Source organism: Bos taurus, chromosome 5, assembly GCF_002263795.3.
Source record: "Bos taurus isolate L1 Dominette 01449 registration number 42190680 breed Hereford chromosome 5, ARS-UCD2.0, whole genome shotgun sequence".
NCBI lineage: Eukaryota > Metazoa > Chordata > Mammalia > Artiodactyla > Bovidae > Bos > Bos taurus.
Window position 1 is genome coordinate 109,154,968 of NC_037332.1, and position 25,597 is coordinate 109,180,564.

At 59.4% G+C, this 25,597-nt stretch overlaps 1 protein-coding gene across 14 annotated transcripts in view; it reads right to left on the minus strand.

Annotated features, from left to right (window-relative positions):
* Positions 1-4,401: 4,401 nt before the first annotated feature.
* MICAL3 (microtubule associated monooxygenase, calponin and LIM domain containing 3) overlaps positions 4,402-25,597 on the minus strand; it is a 157,006-nt gene continuing 135,810 nt past the window's right edge. For 10 of the 14 annotated variants that reach the window (XM_059887146.1, XM_059887147.1, XM_059887148.1 and 7 more), the window contains 8 exons: positions 23,570-25,274; positions 23,089-23,183; positions 22,323-22,433; positions 20,746-20,839; positions 9,132-9,197; positions 7,131-7,230; positions 6,915-6,988; positions 4,402-6,826 (listed from right to left, as the gene is read on the minus strand). In XM_059887146.1, the coding sequence (XP_059743129.1) occupies positions 6,642-6,826; positions 6,915-6,988; positions 7,131-7,230; positions 9,132-9,197; positions 20,746-20,839; positions 22,323-22,433; positions 23,089-23,183; positions 23,570-25,274 (2,430 nt within the window). In that variant the 3' untranslated portion in view covers positions 4,402-6,641. Of the gene's footprint in view, positions 6,827-6,914; positions 6,989-7,130; positions 7,231-9,131; positions 9,198-16,556; positions 16,608-20,745; positions 20,840-22,322; positions 22,434-23,088; positions 23,184-23,569; positions 25,275-25,597 lie in introns of all 14 variants that reach the window. The other 4 variants (XM_059887157.1, XM_059887154.1, XM_059887150.1 and 1 more) reach the window with 2 other exon arrangements.

Consider the following 25,597-nt stretch of genomic DNA (forward strand, 5'->3'; position numbering starts at 1 on the left):
AAGTGTGAACAGGGACGATCTAGGAAATCTGAACAAGGGCACGTTCATGACAATCAACACAGGACTGTGTGAAGGGACAACAGCACAAGCCACCCGTCGGGGCCCCAGCTCAGCACTCTCTCCCCGCAGTGGCTGGAAACAGACCCCGGTACCTGCCGCTGAGGCCGCCTGCATAAGCCATTAGCCACCCCAACCGCCACCTCCACTACATTCTAGGGCAACAAATGCATTGCCAGTACGCCATGGGGTCCAGCCAGGCCCAATCATGTTCCCTAAAAGCTGCTCCCGGGCTTTCACTGCAGTTTTGTCAGGAGTATAACTTCTAACCAGTGCATACAACCAGTCGTCCTTCAAGCCTCAGCACCAGCTCGCACTCACCTGTTCTGAGTGACAGACGACATGCCTCTCGGTCTCCTTACCCAGGCTTCTGACTGTGACTTCACTTTCAAAAAAGTGTACTAACCCCTGTGTACTGATGCAGGGAATGTCAGTTGGTGCAGACACTATGGAAATTCCTCCAAAAATTAAGAACAGAACTACTATATGATCTAGCAATTCTGCATCTGGGTATTTATCCAAAACAATGAAATCACTATCCTGAAGAGCTATCTGTACCTCTACATTCACTGTAGCATTATTTACAATAGCCAAGGTACAGGGACAACCTCAATGTCCAAGGGCTGATAAACCAGTAACGAAGATGTGTGTGTGTGTGTGTGTGTGTGTGTGTGTGTGTGTGTATATATATGGAATACTGTTCAGCCATAAATGGGAGTTCCTGCTCTTTGCAAGAATGTGGATGGACCGTAAGGGCATTATGCTTAGTGAGATAAGTCAGAGAAAAACAAATGCTGTGTGATCTCACTTACATGTGGAATCTAAAAACACCTGAACTTAGATAAGAAAACAGACTGGTGGTTTCCAGAGGCAGGGTGGGTGTGAGTGGTATATGGTGAAGGGGGTCGAAAGACACAAACTTCCAGTTATAAAACAAATACGTCCCGGGAATGAAATGTTCTGCGTGGGGACCGGTTAACACTGCTGTGTTGTGTACATGAAAGTTGCTGAGACAGTAGACCTTACAGGTTTTCATCCAGAGAAAAAAAAATTTCAGGATGTGAGGTGATGGATGTTAACTAGACTAATTGGTGATCAATTTGTAATGTGTACAAATATCAAGCTGTTATGTGGGTGGCCAGGAGTCAGAAGCAAGGGTTAGAAGGTGATCCAGGCACAGGGCGCTGGGTTCTGAAGGGACAGGAAGAGGAGAGAGACACAGGGACGTCCCCTACCTTCCTCCTGAGCTGCTTCCACCATGGAGCCTGGGCTGGGCAGACAAGCCAAGGGCCCTGGGAGCCTGCAGGGCTGAGGTTGGGACTCTGAGGGGCCATGCACACGGTTGCTGCTGTTTTGATGGGCTCGTGTCCCTTGAAACCTAGGAAGTGAGGCCTGACTTCCCGAAAACAAATCTCTTTGGGGTGGGGGCTCTAGACGGCAGCCGGGCTCATGCCCCACCCCTGGGTGCCCCTCCCAAGATGCCCCTGTCCTGCCTCTAGGGATCCCAGACACCACTTGCTCACACCTGGCACCCAGCTGACTCCTAATCTGTGGGGTCAAGCCTTCCTCCATTTCTGCCACACCAGCGCTTCACTGCAGGGATCAGGACTGACAGGCAGTTCCTGCAGGTTGGGCCCTCTCAGCTCTTGACCATCAACCAGACCAGCAGAGTCTGGGAGAGCACTTTCCGGAACCAGGGCCCTCCAGGGTCCTCCTCTATGCTCCCTGCCCCGCTCTGAGGGGCCACTGTGGGAGGCCAGGGAGTGGAGGCTGAGGGCGAGTGGCTGATTGGAAGGGGCCACTACCCCGTCCATGGAGAAAGGTCTGGGGCTGGGAGGGGGTGGACCAGCTCCCAACCTCCAAGGTGCTTTCCCACCAAGACAGAGTCGAGGCTCTGGATCTTGAAGGACAGGCAGCAGAGTCAGGAGAGAGGACCGTAGTGCAAATCCTGCTGGTGGAGACGGGGAGGAGAGCTGCCGGCCCTGGAGTGGGCAAAGCTCCAGCCAACAACCAACATTAACTAGGGAGGCCTCCACTCTGGGAACCAGAGCAGAGTCACCTCCACAGGACTGCCTGGTGCCTGAGAAAACTCCATCGTGACCCTCCGGGCTCCGTGGCCTGGCTACAGTCAGAACAGACTCCAGCGAAGAGCCCAGGTGACACCAGCGGGCGCCTAGTTGTTCCGACACGTCTTTTCACCCCTCACCCTCCCACCCAGCTTTTCCACCAACAGAGGTGAGCCTCCTCCCACCACCCCCCCCCAGGGCCCCTGGGCGACGCTGGAGGAGCGGCTGTCCTCAGCCTGGACAAAGAGCTCGGGGCAGAAGGCCCTGTTCCTCTGCCCACTCCTTCCAGACCTGCGGCAGAGGAGGGAGTGGAGGTTGTTGGGGGTGGGGATGCTGGGGGCTGTTGAGACATGGCAGCCTGGCCCCACTGGACGCCCACTAGTAGCGGGGCCCGCAGGGGCTTTAATGGGGGAGTCCTGCCCCGAGGGTGTGCATTTGCTTATTGAGTGGGAAAGAGATCCTCTTCCACACAGAAGGAGAAATAGCACCTGCCTTTAGCCCTGCCACTTCCTCCCTGCTCCCCCTCCTTCCGGCCAAGGACATGGTCACCACCAACAGGCCTCATCCTTGTTTACCTCTGCGACCCTCCCTGGACACCTGGCTCTTCTGGAGGCCTCTTTCGGACATCTCCCCACTGGAGAACCTGGCAGCCCAGGCTTCTCTCCGGAGCTTCCAGGAAGGGGGATGGAGGCCTTCTGGGGGTCCCCTCCAGCTGACTGTGGAAGGCCCAGCATCATCCAGCCTCACGGTCTCCTGGTGGTGGCCCCTCGGAACGTCCTGGGACGCTGTCTGTGCAGAGCAGTAAACTAAGTTCCTGGGATGAAACAGAGATTCAGGCCAACATTTAAAATCATCACGAAGAAACTGCAACTCTGCGGGCTCTACAGACCATGTGAGGTAGCCCTGGGCTGGAGGGACCAGCTCCTCTGTCCTCCTGGGTCTCCGACCTTCCAAGAACATCAAGTCATGCCAGGTGAGGCATCTGCAAGATGCAGGAGCCTCAGCCCTTCAGGGCCTCTGGGGACTAGTCTCCAGGAACCAGGCTGTGCACTGTTGGGGTAAGGTCCTTGGCTTGGATCCCATCCAGCCCGGTCCCACCCGAGAACCAGAACCTGGCTCTGAGAAGCCGCGTGGGGATGGGGTGGTGTGCGCTCCGGCCACTGTCTCCCTCTGTGTCTTCCTGCGAACAGGTGCCTCCTCAGGCCCACAGCATCTGGGGCTCCACTGCCAGGTGAAGTCTGGAGGTGGGGCTGCCACCAAACGCCACCTGCCAAGCCCGCAGCCACAGGCCATCTGGGAGCCACGCTGGAGGCCCATGTGTCCTGCCCTGGCCCAGCTAACAGGATGGAAGGCTTCCTCCCTCCTCACTGAGCATCCCACGGGGAGAGTCTTCTGGTCAGAGAGACAGCCCGTGTGTGCTTCCCACTTCCCACTGTAGCTCCTACGACAGGGCCGTGGGCACCAGGCTGTAGACAGACTCGGAGCCACAGATGAGGTGGGTCCTTGCAGGGGAACAGTAGCAGCTCCAGGCGGCTTGCCCTCTGCTGTCAGCCTGAAGCCACCACCGCCTCCTGCCATGCGGGCACCTATGAACCGCAGCCAACCCTGCCCGTCTCCAGCTCTAATCAAGGGCCCTGAGGAACCAAAGGGGGTCAGCATGGCCCCTCCCCTGCAGGCACCGGCCCAACCCAGACCTCCTGCCCAGAACCTCGGGCTACGCTGACTCTTTTCTGCCCAACGCCCACACAGGGCCAGAGGCTCTGGGAAGCAGCTGCCTTGTTCAGTGCTGACCCACCCACTGCCACTGCGGAGGGCAGCCTGTGCCCTGGGGACTCACGGGGAGGAACGAGGCGCCACAACCCTGCAGTCAGCACACCAAGCAGTGCACAGGGGCCAGGATGTCAGGCCTCTCCCAGGCCCTGTGCCCCACATGCACTTGGGGAGGTCAACACATCTCAACGACTTAGGCCTGGGGGCTGCAGACCCTCCTGGCACTGGGCTGTGGGCCTCAGGGTCACCCTGACAAGGAGGACACTCTGCTGGCCCCGCTCTGAAGGGCAGCCTTGTACCCTCTGGTCGCTCCACACACCCGCTCAAGGGATTTCAGTGGGTGACCAAGACAGGATAATATGAACAAAAATAAAGCTGGCTGAAAAAGCACACAGGGTGCACTCTTCAAACCCACAGGCACACTGCAGCCGTGTGGACACCATCCCTGAAGGGCGGTGCCTGGGGTCCTACCAACTTCAGGAGAGCGACTTAAGAAATACACTCTGCATTTCTTTTAGAAACTTTTATTGCGCATAAAATGGCCCATTCCCCTTTGTAGGTCAGTTGTTTTCTGTAAACTCCACTTTCTGCCCTACTGAAAAAAATCCTGCTCTTTGGAAAGATCGGGAATAGCCTCTCATTGCTGGTCAGGGCAGCTGGAGGATGGCTCCTGGGGCAAAGGCCGGAAGATGCCATCTGAGCAGGCTGGGCCCTTGGCCTTGGCATGGGCTCACTCACACCCAGCGCTGCAGAGGGAGACTTCCTGCGGCCCTGCCCACGTGGGGACGCGACAGGAGCCATGCGTTCCCAGAGCTGGAAACCACAGCAGCCTGTCAGCAGGCACTGTGACAACCTGCACACTAGTGGTTATGAAATGGAGCGTTCAGGAAAAGTGCTCTACTGGAGCCTGAAGGCGCAGCACCGCGCAAGGGAGCTGGGGAGCGTTTCCGAGCTTCTCTGCAGCTCTGGGCCTTCCCCATGTTGGCAGGCACAGTGCGCTTCCGCGGGGCGGTGCCGCGTCCCTTCTGGCTACTTCATAAACCCGTCCTTGTCCCGGGTGGGCAGGGGCTTGCGGGACAGGCCTGGCAGTCATGGTGCACCGGGTGGTGGGTGGGAAGGGCTGGCAAAGGCCACACAGGCGATGAATCCTGTCCCAAGCCCAGCTTTATTGGAAGGCTGGGGTTTAAAGATGGAATCTAGAACACCCTCTGCTCCCCTGTTAAGAAAGGAGAACAGAAATAGAGGCTCTGCTTCAACAAGCAGGAAGTGAGGGTCCAAGCCACAAGCCCCCTGGATTCCAGGGGGTGACGGATGACCGCTTTGGGACAGACTCAAGAAGACAGTTCTCCGCTCCTTTGCAGTGAGAATGAATGTGTTCAAGTTGAGGCACGATGTGGTTCCCCAAGGACGTTCCGAGGCTGGTGTGGATGCCCCTCATCCTGCCTTTGCAGCTTCCCTTTCCAGCGTGTGGTCCTGCTCCACCAGGTGGGCTGGAGGGCCTCAGGACAGGCCGAGCTCCCCTGCAGACGGGCACGGCTGCTGCAGATTCTGACGGCTCTGGGAGCTGGACACGGTCAGCCCCTGGCCAAACCGCAGCTCGAGCTGGCTCCATGGTGCTTCTCATTCCGTGCCTCCCCACAAAGAGGTGTGAGCGGGGGGCTGAGCAGAAGCTGCCGCGCGCGCGCGCGTGTGTGTGTGTGTGTGTGTGACTCCCCGACCACAGTCCCGTCTGCGTGCTGTCACCACAGCTCCGGTTGGTGGGTCCGGGCCTCACCAAGCAGGGTACCTCATGCTGGTGCCGTGGCCTAAACCGTCTTCAGTCAATGTGGGAGATGAGACCTTGGCTCCAAAACGGAGAGAAACACGGGTCCTGTGGACCCGGGATTTCAACAGGGAGGATTCTGAGCAGTACCTGGCCAGCAGCCTGGCCTCTAGCAGCTCAAGTACATCCTTGATGAGTGAGCGGTGCAGACACGGACACCTGGGGCCAGGCACAGGGGATGGGAGCAGCGCACTGGGGCCCACACGGGTTCTCTCTGACAGGAGGGCTCCGGTCAGCCCCAGGAAGAAGGGGGTGATGAATGGAGGGCAGCGCGGTCAGCTGGGACCCAGCTCCATGCCCCGAACCGGGTGCCGGGGCATCAGGGTCCCAGTAAAGATACAAAAGTGAAGCTGCTTCAAGTATAAAAAAATAAGTTAATTGACAAAGAGGGTCCCCAGAGGCTGCATCTCCCAGGCTGTCAGCCTCGTTTGGTGCAAGCACAGGAACCAGGCGTGGAGGACGGCCTCCCACCCGCCGCGAGGCGTCCATGACAAGGCCAGCCTGCTGGCGGGGCCAGAACTTGGGGCCCCGCCCAACCCCAAAGTCAGTATTTTCCAGTGTTGAGAATTAAAAGCAAATGCAGCAGCCGCAGGGCACAGCCAGGAGGCCTGGGGTGTGGGCTGGGCTTCTCGTCCACTTCTGCGTGGTGCCAGGGGAGCGTGGTCACTGCGTCCTCCCAGGCACCTTCCCTGGGCACGCCCCCACACTCTCACGCTCTGGAGTGGGCGGGCAGAGGGCTTCCTCCAAGGAGGCTGAACCGCTGGACAACCAGCTTCACCCAGGGCTCCCCACAGCTCGGATGCCTGAACCCTTCTCAGAGCCACATGGACCTGAGTGCAAACTCCCCGGAGGCCCAGGCCCTCTCAGACCGGGGGTCTGGGAGGGGGATCTGGGCAGTGCGCAGACCGGCCAGGGCTGGGCTGGGCTCAGGACCAGTGCAGGCTGAAGCCCTTGGACAGCATGGCGGCCTCCAGGTCCTTGTCCTCCTCCTTCTCCCGCAACCGCTGCTCCTCCAGCAGGGCCACCAGGGCGTCTCTCTGCTCCACCACCTCCAGCATCTCGTTCAGGATCCTCTTCTCCTCCGCCAGCTCCTCCTCCGTCTTCAGGTGGTCTGGGCAGAACCACACAGGTGAGTCCTCCACAGGGCAGAGGCAGGGGGCCTGCCCCAACCGCCCCTACGCCCGCCCCGTGCCGCATACCTTCCACCGCCATCCGCTCGCGGAGCTCCTGCTGCAGCCGGCTCTGCCGGTCCTCCAGCTCCAGCTCCCGAGCACTGGGGTTTGGGGGGGAAGGGAAACAAGGAGCTGACTGGTGGGGGTGGCACAGCCCTCGTCCCCCACACTAGGAGGGGCTGTGCTCCTGCTGCAACAGGCCCTGGGCCCACGCCCTCCTCCACCCCTGCCCGGGGAACTCACAAGATCATCAGCTCTGACTCGTAGCGCACCATGGCGTTCTTCTCCTGCACCAGCTTGAACCACTCCTGCATCAGCTTGGGGTCATCCTTCTTGCCCATGCCTGCCGAGAGAGGGCGTGTCAGGCCACAGAGCTGCTGTCTCCCGCCAAGGACTGTCACACGGGGACAAATGCGGAGGGCTGCCTGCCGCGCCCAGGCCAGGCCCAGGGTGTCTGGGGCCACAAGGGCGCCACGCTCCCCCCAGGGCAGCCTGCGCCTTCCTCTGTCCCCCTCGGCCAGCCCTCACCCCCCAGAGGCTCGCCTGGAGCCTCCTGCTGGACCGCTTGCTTTCTCCGGGGGAGGTTGTCAGTGCTCTGCCCTCTTTTTTTCTTTTCCATTCATTTCACATGTTATTTGGGACTTGCTGGGTCCTAGGTCTGCTTTGAGGAGACCAGTCTAATGAAGAGGCAGATGGCAGACCGGAAGCACACTCAGCCTTGCTTTCTGCACACTGAGTGAGGGGCCAGCATTTCGCTGTGGCCGCTGACCCGAGGCCGCCTCATTTCTGACATCCTGACCAGGGAGGTGCCTCTCTCAACCTTGTGGCCCCTCAGGCTCCTGACAAGTGCTCCCCACACCCACTGCAATGGCAGCACGGCCCCAGGAGGCATGGGGGTGGGGGTCTCTCCCAGGGCAGGGCGACTACAGGTTCCCGGCTCTGATCCAAGCCCAGCCACAGCTTCCGGGGCCGCAGCTGCTCACATTCAGCTGCCTGCACCCCCTCGGCCGACACCCGTCTCCTCCAGCAGTGGCCTGACCCACTTCGGGCTCAGCTGCGGCAGGGGGAGGGAAGGAAGAGCCTTCCAAGGAGCCACACCACGGAGGGGACACCAGGAAGCCCACGGCCGTGGTGAGTCCTGCCCCGGTGCAGAAACCAGACTGTGGTGGCTCTTGGCTGTTTTCGGATTACAAGCCGCCCGCAGTCTCAGGGAAGCTGGGGGCCGTCTTCCTAGGGAACTGCGTGAGCACAGCCAGTACCTCTGCCACGGACACCATGTGCTCACGGGCCCTGAAGTCTGCTCACAGCTGAGCTAAGAGGTCTCTCTGAGCTTTGGGGGCATGGGTCGGAAGTCCTCTCCCAGGAAGATCAAACCCAGGGACCCAGCCTCCCACCCCATGCAAGGGTGGGACACGTTTGCAATGCGCTATCCTGGGCCCTGGCTGCTGTGCAGCACGAGCTGAGTGCTGGGTCAACTCTCCCTGCCCTCCCAGCAACTCGACTCTTTGGCTTCGAAAGCAGCCCCGTCCAGCTGTGCCCGTTCCTTCCTGAGCGGCTCTGCACGGGGCACCCATGGGGCGTGGAGGGCGGTCTTGGGGCGCCAGGACACCTCCCTCACTGCTCGAGCCAGCTCCAGAGGATGGCCGAGATGGACGTGGCTGGTGGCGGTCAGCAGGGAGCGAGCGCCAGGGAGGGAAGAGGAAGGTTAGCGGGTTAGCAGGAGCCACACTCCCCGGCCCCGCCCGCATGCGGTCAACGACAATCACCACCACAACGGACTGCAAACCAGACAGAGTTAACACACACACTCGGCAAGACACAGGGAAAGAAGTCTGCTTTCAGTGCTTGTCTGGAAAGAACGGGGCATCTGCGTAGACCAGTCTTGTAAGGACAGTATTCCTCGACTCCACCAGCACAAATCACTGCCCGCAGGGTGGGGGCTCCCCCGCGTCCCGGGATGTGAGGCGGAAGGGCCCGACCACGAGCGGTGGCCTGGAACTGCAGTCACTGCAGCCTGAGCGGCCCGAGGGCTGGACCTGCTCCCTGGCTTCACCCCACTCCCCAGTCCCCCCGAGACAGTCGAAGGGATACTGTACCTTGTGAGGGACTGCCACATATCAGGGGTTTGTAACAGGGCTACCAGGTGTCAGAGGAAGAAGAGAAAGAGCTGGGCTTCGGGTCCCTGCTTGACTAGTGTCGCTACACCCCTGAGAGGCCGCAGGGAGGAGGCGGGGGTTACGTTACCTTCCTGGACACAGCAAGGGCAGAAGGAGAGAGGTCTACGCCGTGGAGTCCCGCCACTGGGCTCAACTTCAAAAAGGGCCAAACAAGGAAGAGGAGGAGACGAGACGGACAGAGAGGAGGAGGCATTCGGAAGTGGGGAGGGACAGGGAGAAGGTGAAGTGGACAAAAAGCATAAAAGTGAGAAAGGAACAACAGGAGGAAAAGAAAAAAATACAAGAAATGGAAAAGCAGAAGCAAGGGAAACACAATCTACAAATGAGTTCAGTCCTTCCTTCATCCGGCACAGAAACTGGTCGGGAGCAGCCCTGGGCCCAGGCGGGCGGGCACTCTGTCCTCCTCAAGTCCTTGCTGGGGGGGCAGGTGGGAAGCTAGGAATGACCACAGGGCACCTCTGAGGCTTGGGGACCCTCCCTGTAAACAGCCAATGTGCCAGCAGGCCTGCCTGAGTGAGAGTTCTCAAGATCACCGTGTGGGTAAATCTAAGTGCTGGGATTCTCCTGGTGTTGAACCCACGGAGGCAGCGCCCAGTCTCTGATGGGCCCCTAGGGCTGACACCCGCTCTGCTCTGACCCTGAGCAAGGACTTGTCGGCCCAATGAGCTCCCCAGAGGCGGCCCCCGTCTGTATGAATCACCAGCCTGCCTCCGGCCACGGAGAGCGCTGACCACCCCTCTTCTGCCCCTTCTTCTCCTCCAAGGGTCGACACCACAGCGGGCACACTGCTACACTGTGGACAAGTCCAAAACTCACAGAAACAAAGCTGGGGCGTCATGGATGGGGTGACTGAGAGCAGACAGCGTGCAGGGGACGTGGCTAGACTCGGGGCCTGGGGCTCTCAAGGGAGGGCGACTGCTCAGCAAGGGACCATCACAGAACCACAGGCACACGCAGGAGCCACGGCCCCGGGGGCGGGGAGCAGGGGCTGGGCCGTTAGAGACAGTCCTGTTTAGGTGAACACGAGGGCCAAGCAGACCGTGCTGACCGAGAGGCCCTTCACCTTGCAGCGGGGTGCGTGCAGGTGCCGTGTGGTCTCTACAGGCTTTCGTGCGTAAGCCAGGTATCAGGCGAGACTTCAGAACTAAAGCAGACAGAGGCCGTGTGTGTGTGTGGTGGGTGTGGACAGAGGCCGTGTGTGTGTGGTGGGTGTGGGCAGAGGCTGTATGTGTGTGTGCTGGATGTGTGCAGAGGCTGTGTGTGTGTGTGTGTGTGTGCGCATGTGCAGAGGCCATGTGTGTGGTGGGTATGTCACAGGCTGTGTGTGTGTGGTGGGCGGGTGCAGAGGCTGTGTGTGTGTGTGGTGGGTGTGGACAGAGGCCGTGTGTGTGTATGGTGGATGTGGACAGAGGCTGTGTGTGGTGGGTGTGGACAGAGGCTGTGTGTGTGTGGTGGGTGTGGACAGAGGCTCTGTGTGTGTGTGGTGGGTGTGCAGAGGCTGTGTGTGTGTGGTGGGTGTGGACAGAGGCCATGTGTATGTGTGGTGGGTGTGCAGAGGCTGTGTGTGTGTGGTGGGTGTGGACAGAGGCCGTGTGTGTGTATGGTGGGTGTGGACAGAGGCCGTGTGTGTGTGTGGTGGGCGGGTGCAGAGGCTGTGTGTGTGTGGTGGGTGTGGACAGAGGCCGTGTGTGTGTATGGTGGGTGTGGACAGAGGCCGTGTGTGTGTGTGGTGGGTGTGGACAGAGGCCGTGTGTGTGTGTGGTGGGTGTGGGCAGAGGCCGTGTGTGTGTGGTGGGTGTGGGCAGAGGCCGTATGTGTGTGTGCTGGATGTGTGCAGAGGCTGTGTGTGTGTGTGTGCGCGCATGTGCAGAGGCCATGTGTGTGGTGGGTATGTCACAGGCTGTGTGTGTGTGGTGGGCGGGTGCAGAGGCTGTGTGTGTGTGTGGTGGGTGTGGACAGAGGCCTTGTGTGTGTGTGGTGCGTGTGGACAGAGGCTCTGTGTGTGTGTGGTGGGTATGCAGAGGCTGTGTGTGTGTGGTGGGTGTGGACAGAGGCCGTGTGTATGTGTGGTGGGTGTGCAGAGGCTGTGTGTGTGTGGTGGGTGTGGACAGAGGCCGTGTGTATGTGTGGTGGGTGTGCAGAGGCTGTGTGTGTGTGGTGGGTGTGGACAGAGGCCGTGTGTGTGTATGGTGGATGTGGACAGAGGCCGTGTGTGTGTGTGGTGGGTGTACGGAGGCTGTGTGTGTGTGGTGGGTGTGGACAGAGGCCGTGTGTGTGGGTCTGCAGAGCTGTGTGTGTGTGGTGGGTGTGGACAGAGGCCGTGGGTGTGCGGAGCTGTGTGTGTGTGGTGGTGTGCAGAGCTGTTTGTGTGTGGTGGGTGTGGGCAGAAGCTGTGTGTGTGTGGTGGGTGTGGACAGAGGCCATGTGTGTATATGGTGGGTGTGGACAGAGGCCGTGTGTGGGTGTGGTGGGTGTGCAGAGGCTGTGTGTGTGTGATGGGTGTGGGCAGAGGCCATGTGTGTGTGTGTGGTGAGTGTGCAGAGGCTGTGTGTATGTGGTGGATGTGTGCAGAGGCTGTGTGTGTATGTGTCTGTGTGTGCATGTGCAGAGGCCACATGTGTGGTGGGTATGTCAGAGGCTGTGTGTGTGTTTGTGTGTGTGCACAGAGGCCATGTGTGTGGTGGGTGTGTGTGGAGAGGCTGTGTTTGTGTGGTGGATATGTACAGAGGCTCTGTGTGTGTGCAGAGGCCATGTGTGTGTGTGTGTACGGTATGTGCAGAGGCCATATGTGTGTGGTGGGTGTGTCAGACGCTGTGTGTGTGTGGTGGGTGTGTCAGAGGCTGTGTGTGTGTGTGGTGGGTGTGTGCAAAGGCTGTATGTGTGGTGCGTGTGCAACAATCACAGCAATCCAGTGTTCCGGACAGATGGGGCCATGACCAGCTGGTCACTGAGGCAAGCAAGAAGCTCCTTTCTTACAAACACCCTCGGCTTATACTCGTCTACATCCAGCCTTCTCTGTCTCAAAATTGGTGCTCAGACACCTGCACACACCCTCAAGCGATAGGGTCCCCACCTCTGCTGCCCCCTGGGACAGACGTTATACACAAACAGGCTGTGGAGACAGGGGAGCAGCATCCGTGCTCATCAGCAAGGTCAGGGGCTCAACACAGTCACACGCATCCAAACAAGGAAGTCTGCCTGCAGGTGCAGTGAGACTGTGCTTCCCCTTCCAGACATCACGGAACACAGCTTTGGACCCTTTTATGCAGAGCGCGTCCCAGACGCCCTTCCGTACAGAAGCCAGCGTGAGACCACAGAACAGGACTCAGGACAGAAACCTGGAGGGGCTCCCCGGTGACAACAGGCAGTGCAGACACGAAAGGGCCAGAGCCCCGAAGGGTGGGTTGTGACGCTCTTCCTTAACCTTCCTGAGTGCTCTGGTGTTTGCACAGTGTATACTTTACAATCAGAAAACCAACCAATAAATACTGTTTTAAGAAGAAAAACCAACCAAACAAGGTGAGTTTCCACCCCAGACCTGAAGCTGACGTGAGACTGCAAGGGAGGCACAGAGGTGCAGTTTGGAGCTAACCTCGCCTCGTCTGGAGATGTGAGACACAGATGTGGTTCACCGCGGGAGGCAGAGTGGTCGCCCCTCTCACAGCAAACAAGTCGCTTACGTTAGTCTCGTCGGGGACGCGCTTCTGTTTGCGCATCACTCGCAGACCCCAGTCACCACCTCGAGCACCCACGGCCCGCGGCCCGCAGGGCGTGACAGTCACCAGCACCCCCCAACCCCGACACCCAAGCAGGCCACCAGTCAAGAGTTTGAAAAGCTGCAACTTATCATCGTGCAGCCAGGCACATCCCATGGATTCCAGAGGGCTGTGTGCACTGAGCGTGAGAGTGTGTCAGAGATCAAAACACGGGCACATGGGCGGCCTCATTGAGCCCCAGCACTGGCCCCAGCGGCTGCCTGGACAATATCGGCAGGTCTGCCATCCAAGGAGGGCCCCGAGGCTCGGGGTCAACTGTGCACACCCTGGCCAGGATCTGCCTCGCCCTCCACCCAGTGCAGAGGGCCTTCCTTCGGGAAGCAAACCCGACAAAGGGAGGCAGCCCGAGGACGGGGCGGGCGCCAGGCCTGGAAGGGTCACCGCGCTGCCCCTCCCCGCCGAATGGAGAGGCCCAGAGAGGGTGAGTGGCAGGGCTGGGGACACAGAGAGGCCTGAAGCCAGTCTCATCTCCCTGCTCAGGGTCGCTGACAGCACCTTGCCTCTTTCGTGGCCTGGGGCCGGCAGGACCCCTCGGGCTGTGGACAGTGAGCAGTCACGGCCAGTCTGGTGGCAATTCCTCGTCTCCGCTCCTTCTTTCTATGCTTCCACACCTCCCATTTTCTCATACAGGCGTTGTCCGAAGCACTGCACCCTCCCTCCCGCCCCGTCGCCTCACTACAGGGACCCTCAGGGTAGCTAGAACACTGTGGCTGGTTTGCAAGCTGCATGGCGGTGTGCTGCCTCTGACAGGATAGAAGGTTCTCCCTGACAGGCCTGGCCTGTCTGTGCTTATAAGCACAGAGCTGGGGAGATGTCTTATTGGGAAGTTCAGTATGAGACAAACCTCTGGACTGGGGGGAAATGAAGAGGGAAAAGCACGTGAAAACTGAGCTCTAACACACACACACACAAGCTGGGACACGCTTACACACAGAGGCTGGGACATGCTCGTGCACACACATGTGCACACACGCACACAGACTGAGACACCCACGTGTACACGCACACACACACAGGCTGGGACATGTACACACACGGGCTGGGACACGCACACGCACACACAGGAATGCTGGGGAATTTTGAGGACTGAAATATCCTAAAAGCAGAACCGAGCCAGGCTCATGCTCAGACGGAACAGATCAGCCAACAATCTGCCAGCATCAACTCAGGGGAGCGGACCACACAGGAAGGCTCAGAGCGGGGTGGGTAGGTGGGGGGCTTCCCCACCTCCCATCACAAGCCATGGCAAAAAATGAAGACCCCCTCCCCAGTCCCTTATGCTGTTTCTAAACCATTCATGCTCTTTCCATTTCCCCTGGAGATGTACAAATCAAGAGGTGAAGTCTGGAAACCAGAAATTGGGTGTAAATATTTCTCATTCAAAGTTCTCCAGAAGAGATGCAGTCTTCTCCTGAACACGTCCAAGTCTCCTCCCTGGTCTAGAGCAACAAGACCAGTGGCTGGGCAGCAGGACCCTGTCTCTGTTCTTTAATGGGTCCTCTGGAATCACAAGGTGCAGCTCTGGGAAGAGGAGTCTTGATACTCTCTGGCTCAAAAGGAGACTTTCAACAGGTCTGGAGCCCTTAAAAGTCAGCTGAGAGCCACTCTAAGACCCCAGGGGGGCATGACAGTGAGACAGGAAGGGGCTGGGCAGGGACTTCAGCCTGGACTTCTCCCTCTCACCTCACAGGAAGCACAATCGGTGCTGAGTTCCTGTGGCCCTTTGGGGATGCAACCTGGTGGGCTATAGTCCATGCGGCCACAAAGAGTTGGCTACAACTGAGCACACGCAGTAGACAAGTAATCAGGCTCTACATCTCAGGCTCCAGATTTCAAGAGGGTAAAATTCCACCAAATAATGAGATTGCCAAGTGCTCTGCGGAGGAGACATCAGCAGGAACTGAAACGGGAGCTGCTTCTGACATCTACCTTCTCCTTCCAGACTTGTGGGTAGCGGCAGCCGCCACGGGAGGGCAGAGCCCCTAGAGCCACAGCGGGCTGATGTGCGAGGACCCATATCAGGCAGCAGGGGTTTATAATTCAGAGATACACTGAGCTCCTCTTTCTACATATTGCACTCTCCCCTGGAACTTGTTGGAATTCTATCCCGAAGGCTGGAAGCTGGAATCCAGGGACACAGAAATGGAAATGGCCAGCATCCTATCACTCAAGCATCAGGAGTGAAGGGAACAGAACTGGCCACACGGGGTCATCCGTGTGGCTGCTGTTCGCAAGCTGGGAGGGGAGGCTGAATGCAATGTCAAAGAAATAGGTTTGACAGTCCTTCCCAGGAGACTCTGAATTAAACAAAACAATTGAGATTCATTTGGAATCGACACAGACGTTCCCAGAGGTGTCAGGAAGAGGCAGAAAGTGAGCCCAGGACATTAGTCAGGGTGGGATCTGTTAGTTGGGGTGTAAGCATGAGCCCTTTTACAGCACCAATGGCTATGGGGTGGCAGCACCTGGACACTGGAAGCTCAAGCCCTGGAGGGCCGTGTAGAGGGTGGACCCAGACACCCGGGGTCAGAAAGCAGAGGGGAGGCCAGGACACCCACCCCAAGGAGGCCGGAAGCCTCCTTACTGGTGTAGCCTCTCTAAGACCAGGGCTTTATCTTGAGTTGCAATTACAATCATGCTTGGTTTTTAAATGAATGGGCCAGGAAGAGACTCTCTTAGAAGAATGGAATTACAGTAAAAAAAAATGAGAGAGAAAGATCTTGCCCGCTCTTCCGTTCTGAGACCACTTTCAGGCACGGAGCCTGCCTGGGAGACAGAAGTCTGACCGCCCGACCAGGATGAAGGACTCCAAGAAAGCGCTGGGCCTGGGAGCCCCGGGAGTAGCTACTGGCTCAGCACCTGATGCGGGGGCGGCTGTCCAAGAGAGTCACCACCAGGTCTAGAGGCGACAGGGCTGCCTGGGTGCTTCTCTGGTCATAACAAGCGGTGAGCCTTGTTCGGCAAGACACCCACAGACTGGACTCCTCTGACGCAGCGCTTCCACTGTAGAAGTGGCCTGGGACACTTGCTAACGCAGGTGACCAGGCCTCACCTCCAGGGTCCCTGACTCAGAAGGTCGGGGGTGAGGGTGGGAGGAGGGAGTGAGACTCTGCAGTTCTAACAGGCCCAGTCTGGAGGCTCAGAGGCTGCAGGGACCACACACACAGGACCAGCCTCGACTTCTCCTGAGTTTGGTGAAAAGAGGACGCAGTAGTCCCAGGACAGAGTAGGGGGGGCGGCATTCTCAGACGCCTCCCCCGGGCACCTGGACCTTTCAGGTCAGCATGAACATGCGCTGACGGAGGCTATGGGCATCCTGGGGGAGGTGTGAGGGAGGGGGCTTGGGAAGGTTGTGGTGGAGCATGTGCATGTTGCCTGAGTGTGTATGTGCACGCACATGTGCTGCTACCATCAAACGACCAAACGCTGTCAGTGGGACTGGGATGCAGATCGAATCAGAGGCTGATGCTGTGGCTGGTGAATCTCTAAATTTATAGAGAATTAAAATACCCCAGCAGCAAGGATTGTCTCAGGTCTCCCCCGGCACACACATATGGGTGAGGCCGAGTCAGCACACTGCTCTGTTTGAGCTGGAAAAGGGCCTGTGCTTTACCATCCGGTTATGGTTATCAGGCTGACTTCTTGCTGTTTGTGAGCGGGGGGCGGGGGGTGGGGGAGTCAGCAGGGTTAGTTCTGTAACAGGTCTGCATACATACCACCCAGATGCAAGTCGATGAGGTCAGTGTAATAAGACTCTCCCCAATAGTCTACAACAAGGAATCGGGGAAGCGTTATTGGATCAGGTAACCCTCTGGCCCCCCAGTCCCTGGCAGTCAAGGGCATGAAGCATAAGAAACACCCAGGGAGGCAGCAGAAAGCATGCGTTTCCCCCAGGCACCCCCACAAACATGCTTCAGCCACAGGCCTCCTGGTGCCAGGGGTGGTCCCGAAAACCAAGGTGGTGGTGGGGGGTTGGGGGACGGAAGGGGGCAGCGTGTAGCCAACCAGCAGCTGGGACAGGGCCTTGGCTCTGCTGGAGATCCTGCTGGGATTCAACCTCATCTAATTCAGACTTAGAAAATGTGAGGGGCAGGTCAAAGGCTATGAACTTCCCTAGTTTCGCATATCAGACGCCCCAGACTAAGGCTGAAGGCCAGATGCGAATGCCTAAAGAGGATATGTTAGCCCTCAGCTCGCCTGTCCACACTTACCCCAAGTGGAGCAGAACCACATCTGCTAAACGGGTCTGAGTGAAGGAGGCCCTGTGGCCCTCAAGGTCACCAGGTCCCCAGAGAGCAGAAAACAGTGGCACCTCGCTCCACAGCTGCCCACCAGCACTCCTGTCCGTCACAGCGCGGTGAGGGTGACCCCAGGACCGTGACAAATGCAAGCGCAGTCAGCTGCAGCTCACCACCCTTTCCTCCTCATCTCACAACCCAGCAGCCTCCAGTTCCACACGAGGGCTCCCCCTGGGGGACACAGACACCACAACGCTGAACGAGGCTGTCCCAGTAGGTTCCGAAAACAAAGAGGGCTTCCCAGCTGCTCCAGACCACACACCTCAGGAATCTCGGTCTTCTCTGAGGCTCTGACCCCAGACCTGCCGTCTAGATGCACGTGAGCCTTCTCTGGAGGGCAGCTCGGCCACCAGTGGCACCTCAGAGAACCCATGGACTGAGACCAAATGGCCGGTTCAGGAAAGGAGCTGACCAGTGCTGCTCAGCCCACAAGGCCTCCTCAAGGGCTCGGCCACCAGCAAGCACACCAGCAAGAGGAAAGAGACACGAAGCCCAAGAGAAGGTGATATCGCCAGGTGGGAACACAACCCAGGAAGTGAGGTGCTTGAAATGAAGAAAGCAAAGCTCCGAGTTCCTGTGTCCATTGTGGGAATTTCCCAACAGAGGGACCACTGCCTGTATATGAACCGGAGATGCACATTTGCACAAAAGTGCTGGAAAGTCTTGCTTAGTGGACTCTGGATCAGAACTCTGGTTTTCACCCTGCTCTCTGGAATGCCCGAGCTCTACAGGTGGTGTTCTGGGCTCTCCCAATACCTGACTCACAACTACTTCTAATTCAGCAATAAATTTCAATAGGACACACCACGTTCGAATCTGTGATCCACCAGCTTGTGACCCATGGAAGCCCATCACCACGTTGACCTGTGCTGTCAGGTCAGCTTGTTTCTATGTGGCCCCAGGACCACCAGGCTTCCTCTGCCCTGTGGGTGTGAGTGTCCGTCCAGCCTGTCAGGACACTTCATTCATTGACTTAAGTCCTAGCCTGTGAGCAGTCTCACTCAGGGAACCCACCTCTCAAAGCATCCTACCAGCTGACCCTCCAGGCACGGACTGACCCTCCAGGCGCAGGGTGACCATCCAGGCGCAGGCTGACCCTCCTGGCGCAGAGTAACCCTCCAGGCGCAGGCTGACCCTCCTGGCGCAGGCTGACCCTCCAGGTGTAGGCTGACCCTCCAGGCACAGGGTGATCCTTCAGGCGCAGGGTGATCCTCCAGGCGCAGGGTGACCCTCCAGGCGCAGGCTGACCCTCCAGGCACAGGGTGACCCTCCAGGCGCAGGCTGACCCTCCAGGTGCAGGCTGACCCTCCTGGCGCAGAGTGACCCTCCAGGCGCAGGCTGACCCTCCTGGTGCAGGCTGACACTCCAGGCACAGGCTGACCCTCCTGGCGCAGGCTGACCCTCCTGGCGCAGAGTGACCCTCCAGGCGCAGGCTGACCCTCCTGGCGCAGAGTGACCCTCCAGGCGCAGGCTGACCCTCCTGGCGCAAGCTGACCCTCCTGGCGCAGGGTGACCCTCCAGGCGCAGGCCGACCCTCCGGGCGCAGTGTGACCCTCCAGGCGCAGGCTGACCCTGCAGGCACAGGCCGGCCCTCCGGGTGACTCCACACACTGTACAGCTGGCTCTTGGCTCACCGCGCGTTTGGGAGCATATATCTGAGGTCCGTTCTTCACCAGGAATCTAAACTGCAGTTGGATCCACAGCGATTCTGCTGCGATAGCAGCTCCGACTTTAAGCTTCAGACCCCTAGACCGTTCTCACTGTGCACATGCTGAATTCCCATGGCTGTACATGACCTGCTTCACTTACAATCACCACCTCTGCACACCAGGGTGCCCACCCTGCAACCAGGGCTGGACTGGACACTGAGGTTCTTAGCCTTGTGGATCTCTACCACAACCTACATTTTCCACCTGTGTTCATTCACATTTAAGAGTAACTTTTTTTCTTTTTCACTTTAAACTTGAAACCATAATTTATCATGTAAAAAGGGGTTCTGCTGCTGATAAAACAGCTTGAAAACCACTGACAGAGATTAAACTCTGGTTGTACATGTTTGCAAAGAGGTAATTATCTAAACAACTAGAAAGAGGAATTTCAGCAAAATCCCAGACCAGTCTCCGTGGGCCCTTTCCTCTGGCTCCTTGGCAGGCAGCAGCCCGATAAGGAAATGCCGAGGGGCTGTCAAGGACACACCATGGGTGGCCAGCAGGGCCATGAGTGCCGTGAGGAACATATGCTAGGACGAGGTCCCTGTGAGGGACCACTTTCCGCCATGGCAGGCGGGATCCGAGGGCCCAGGGCCCTCCTGGCACCTTCAGCCAGCAGAGATAGCAGCAAGGGCAGGGCTGCGGGTGCCCATTCATACCAGGTACAGGACAGCTCCCTCCAGGCGGTCAAGGCTTGACTGAGGAGGCTGGGTCAGGGCATGCAGCATTGGGGGCACTGCCTGTGCACCTGAGCCCCCACTCCTGGACACAGGGTCCAGTTTTCACCCTGGTGGCACAGAGTCCAGATCGTGCAAGACCAAGACGTCACAGCTCATCTTTCTGCCTCATCCCCTCGTCACCTGAAGGTCACCCTGTGTTGACTGCTGGCTGTATTCCGTGCAGGAAGGCCCTGAACAGGAGACTTTCTTTGTGCCTGCCTGGCTCCATACCGAGCGCCAGCCGCCAGAACCCCAGAGACGCGTCCTGACACCAGATGCTCACTCGGAGGCCAGCCGTCGGTCAGTCTTCCAACAAGATCAGAGGCAGCGATGGCTGTACAGGTAGCCACCTCTTCCTGCTGCTTCTTTGGTTTATCCTCAGCCCACCTGCCTGGAGACTCACTCCACCCTGCCCAGGAGCACAACCACCACAGCACCTGTCTTCACTGCAGGCTGCATGAGCCCGTTCTGACCCTGGCTGCAGTGCTCTCCACAAAAGGGTGGAGGCTCCAGCCTCGGGGACGCTGGGGAATGCAGGGGAGAGTCCCTCGAGTCGGGGTGGGGTTGCAATGGGGCCGGTCCGAGGGTTCAAGGTCCTGAACCAAGAGGCCACCCTGGGCACTGGGTGCCTCCTTGCTTTCTCTGCAGGCTCTGGGGAGAGTGGTTTGACCGCACGGGCCCCATGGTCTGCCCCAGCACACGGCCCTCATAGCCTCCTTCCAGGCTCTGCTCTGCCCTGCTCAGGCTCTGCCCCAAGTGACCGCCTCTAGGACAGAGCCTGGTCCACCCTGGGGCGTCTGTGACGCCACCCTCAGCAGGGCCTGTGGGGGGTGGGGGGGCTGCGTGTGCAGTTCTGTGATGGCCCCTTGTGCACAGCCTGCCCTGCTCCCAGCCACTGTCTTCTTGGGGAGACGATGGGGAGGAGAGAGGGAGAGACCCAGGGCATCACCAGCAGACACGGGGGATGAGGGGGAGCCCTGAGACGGGGGGTGGGGGCCAGCCCCAGATGCATAGGCCTTTCTCCTCCTTTGCTTCACAGGAAGCCCCAGGTCCCAGTGACGAGGGGACCAGAGAATCCTGCTGAGACCCACTGACTCCGCGCGTAGGGCGGGAGCTAGCCTCCCGTGGTGGGTGGGACGGGGCTTTCCCGAGGACCCTGTCCTCTAGGCCCAGTGGTACCTGCTTCCCCGCGCAGCGCCTTCTCCACGGCGACCCCCCTCTCCTCCAGCTGCCGCTGCTTCTCCTCCACCTGCTCCAGCTGCCGCTGGATGATCTGCGGGCGACACACGGTAAGTGTGAGGGGCGAGGAGGGGACACACAGTGTGAGGGGGAGGGGAGGACACACAGTGAGGGGGAGGGGTGGACACTGAAGGGGGAGGGGAGGGGAGGACACACAGTGAGGGCGAGGGGTGGACACAGTGTGAGGGGAGGGAGGAGAGTGAGGGGGGAGGGCAGGGGAGGGTAGGGGAGGAAGTAGGTGGGTGAACCCTCAGGCAGCCAGGACGCTGGGATCTGGGTGGGTGTCCAGGGCACACAGAGAGGCTGAGAATGCTTCAGCAGGGCTTCCTAACAGTCTGGAAACCCTGCTTCCACAAGATTAAAAAACACCCAGCACAGACTTGCAGTTGCCAAGGGGGTGGGGAGTAAAGAGGGAATAACTGGGAATTTGGAGTAAGAGGTGCAAACTATTACATATAGGATGGATATAACAAGAGCCTACTGCACAGACAGGGACTGTAGCCAATCTTCTGGGATAAACCCTCATAGAAAAGATTAAAAAAAAAAGAATGTCTATGTGCATATAACTGAGTCACTTTGCTGTGCAGCAGAAATTGGCCGACACTGTAAGTCAGCTACGCTTCACTTGGGCTGCCAAGGTGGCACTACTGGTGAAGAACCCGCTCGCCAGCAAGAGGCGTGAGGAGACACAGGTTTGACCCCTGGGTCGGGAAGACCCCCTGAAGGAGGGAATGGCAATCCACTCCAGTACTCTTGCCTGGAGAATCCCATGGACAGAAGAATCTGCTGGGGTATAGGCCATAGGGTCAAAAAGAGTGAGACAAGACTGAAGCAACTTAGCACACAAGCATACTTCAATTAAAGAAAAAACACCAGCAACCACGTGGCTGGACCAGCCACACTCTGAAAGGAACAAGGTTTCTGAAGGATAATGGACCCCTGGGAGGACCTTGCACCTGGAAGCCACAGTCTGCTGTTATTTAGTTGCTAAGTCGTGTCTGAATCTTTGTGACCCTATGAACTGTACTAGCCAGACTCCTCTGTCCATAGGATTTTCCAGGCAATTCTGGAGTGGGCTGCCATTTCCTTCTCCAGGGGATCTTCCGGACCTAGGAATCGAACTCGCGTCTCGTGCATGGGCAGGCAGATTCTTTACCACTGAGCCACCAGGGAATAATTTACATTAAAAAGTTATTTTTTGTTAAAAGGAAAAAACAAACATCAAAAGGCCTGGGCCTGAGGACAGCACCAACCTGTAAACCCAGCTGCGTCAGAGGCCAGCCGGTCACAGAGATTGGACTGGCTGGTTTGTAGTGGTTACTCCAGAGCTGGGAACCTGGAAGACTCCAAGCTGGACGTCTCCCTTTCCACCAACAGCTGCCCCAAGGCGAGGCTTCTGCAGCTGCATCGAGCCAGAGGCACAGTCCAGGGGACAGTGGCTCCACCCCGCCTCCTCTCTTGCCCTTGTGTGGATGTGGACAGCAGGCTGGGAGGCTGGGAGGCTCTGCTGCCCTTACCTGCGCGCGGTGCAGCCGTTTCAGCTCCTCCTGCTTGGCCTGCCTCCGAGCTGCCTTCTGCACACGCCGGGTCAGCTTGGCGTTCAGCTCCTCCTCCGTGTAAGTTCTCGGCTGGAGGGGACAAGAGGGTTTCTTCGGTCAGTGGCTGGCTGGGCTGGTGTGCAGAGACGCCCAGCCCTCATCCCTGCAGGAGCCCCACGGGAGACGCGCCCCACGGGGCAGGGATGGAGGCCAGCTGCACACTGACTGCTGGGCAGTTAGGACGTGGGGCAGCCTTTACTGCGGAGACCACCATCCTACAGTTTCCCATGTAAGGACGTCTGCTTTCCTAAGACTCTGGGGGTAAACGTGGTCACATGTTCTCTCCAAGCCTCTGGCTTGTAGGGGAAACACAAATAAGGAAAAAGAAAAGCCAGGGTCCTTTTACTTTTCTGTTTGGAATCAAAAGCCCCTTTCTTCGGATGAGCACCACTTCCGAGGCTCCTGGAGGAAGTCTTGCCTGAAGTAAACAGGTGCTTCTATTCTGAATGAAGCCACACTAACTGACGCGGCTGGAGGAAGGGCACAGGTGAACTGGATGGACTCGGGGGTCTACGCGCCAAGAGCAAGGGGGACGTGCTCTGGCAGGGCAACAGCTGCTCCTGCAAAGGTGTGCCTCGCGGGCACAGTGAGTGCGGGTGCAGGGGGTGACCACTGGGCTGGCTGGGGTCCAGGGGTGGGGGTGGGGGCTGAACAAGGGACAGAGTCACGCCCGCGGCCCGCCCACCTCTTTTCTGGACTTCTGGGAGGTCCGCTCGAGGACGTCGTCACTGGAGAGGTCCGAGTCCTCCGAGCAGCTCAGCTGGCGCCGCGTCCGCAGCTCTGGGGGCGGGGCCGAGCAGATCATGACCAGGGGGCCCACCCCCTGGCGGCCCGGGTCGGGAGTAAGGTGTGGTCCTCCCCAGTTTGGTTCTGTCCCCGCACCCAGAGCCACAGGCCTGAATGCTGACACGCACCCAGGCAGGAGCCCACATGCACCAACAGGCTGTGTCCAGCTGCAGCGCCTTCCCTAGAAAGCACATCCACCTGCGGCCCCTGCCCAGCCATTCGCTTGTTTTGGAACCTCCTAAGTTTAGCTGCCTCCTCCCTAGAAAACCCCAGGGGAGGCAGGGCGGCACAGGCAGGGGGTCTTCGGAGGGAACCGTGGGGACGGGAGAGCCTGTACCCCCAGCTGTGCCCAGGGCGGGGGTGGGGCTGCACCGCCGAACCTGCTCTTGAGACGGGAGATGCCCTGGGCTTGCCGGCGTCCACTGTGGTCCCGCTGGACGGGGTGCTGGGGCAAGACCGGCCATCACTCTTCTTCTTGTCCTTCCTGTACCCCGAGAAGACAGACTTCCACAGAGACCTGGGCTTGGCGGCCGCTTCCTCCAGAGTGCCGGGGCTGGGCCTCTCCAGGGGCCGGCCCTCGCCTTTGGGCTTCTTCTCTTTCTTGCTTCTCCGAGGAGAGAAGAGGGACGACCTCTTCTTGCTCTTCCCACTGGAGCCCTCTGACGAGGTGACCGAGCCGTCCGGGCCCCCTGAGTCCGAGGGAGGGGACAGCAGCTCCTCACTTGTGGCTTCGTGCCTCGGGGCAGGTTCCTCGGGGCCCTTGGGGGGCACGGCAGTGGCTCTGCGGGGTGCAGGGGTCCTGGGGGTCCTGGGGGCTGCAGCTGCTATGTCCATCTCCTTCATCCTGCTCAGCTGCCGGGCCATGGCGTCCCTCAGTGCCTGGCTCCGCACCGACTTCTCCCGGGCCCGCATGCGCTCGGCCGCCAGCTCCTTGGCCTCGGCCGAGACCAGCGGCAGCCCCCGCTTCTGCAGTGGGACCGCACTCTCTGGCCCCCGGCCGTTCTCCGGAGCCAAGGGCTGCTTGGGGTGGGGCCAGTGGGAGGGGGGTGTGAAGAAGGTCTCCTGCAGACTCGAGTCCTCCGTGCGGTCGTCACATGTGTTGTCATCATACGTGTCCTCCACATCATCCGCAAAGGGAATCTCATCCACGCTCTCCACGAAAGACTTCCGCGCCTCCTCCTGGGGGGGCTGGGTGGGCTCCCGCGGGGGCCTCACACATACAGCCGGGGGTGGGGGTGCTGAGGCCACAAGCTGCCCTGCCAGGGCTGGCTTCCTGTGAAGGGTAGCGGGCTCCTCGTCAGGCGGCGGGGGCGGCGGGCTGGAAGGAGGCGTGAGCATGGTGGAGTCAGAGGTGTTGAAGCTCTGGCTGCCCGGTGTCCTGGTGCGGGAGGAGCTGCCCTGCAGGCCCAGCCCCGAGCTGCTGGACAGGTCTCTGTGCTCCTCCCGGGGGCCCTTTGGCTCCCTGTCGGGCGGGGACACAGGGGTGGGTGGGCAGGGCTGGGCCCCCTCGGCTGCTGGCAGCCCCAGCTTCCTGGGGACAGGTGGGGGTTTTAGGAGCCGGAGCCCCTCGCTCTGGGGGGCCTTCTCTGCTGGACAGGCCTTCAGGGGCGGGGACTGGAAGGCGAGCTCAGACCCCGGGCTCCGGTGCACAGGCGTGAGCCCCAGGCTGCGGCGGATCTCGGCACTCTTCATCCAGAACTCTGCCACCAGGTCGCTGCGTTTCAGGGCCTCGTCCCCAGGGAGGGAGCTGCCCAGTGTGTCCTTCGTGACCCCTTGGTTCTTCACGGGGAGGGGGGCCAGAGGAGTGGAGGTTCTGGCCGGCACGGGCTGGGAGCGGATGGGGGACAGGGTGGGGGACGGTACGGTGGCCTCAGGGGACGGCTGAGGCTGGGAGCAGATGGGCAGTTGGGTGGGCGGGGATGGGCGCTGGGGGCTGGCAGGCGAGGGTGGCGTCCTGGCTTCAGGCTGCGATCGGATGGGAGGGTGAGCTTCGGGCTCCGCTGGCGGGGTCGAGGGCTCCGGCAGAGGGCTCTCGGCGGGTGACCTTACCCCGGTGGCCACAGCGGCAAGTGGGGGATGGGCGCTCTGTGGGAAAGCAAGGTGACACGAGCCACTCAGAAGGCAAGGCTATGACAGGCATTCTCTCCCACCGAGGGCCTGAGCTTCCTGAAACGGCCTCTCTACCCTCGGGGCCACAATCGAGGGCCAGCAGGACGCCCCCTCTTCTGCCCTGTCCAGCTCTGGAGCCCCTCACCCAGTGCACACAGGCAGCTTTCAGGTTGGGTTCATCCCAAGTGTACCTTGCTCTTCGAGCCCTGAAATGACACCAGCCAAAGGATGCCACGACCCACCCCAGCCTGCCAGGGTCTCTGATGTGAGGTGGGAAACAGCGTCAGTTACACTCTGCC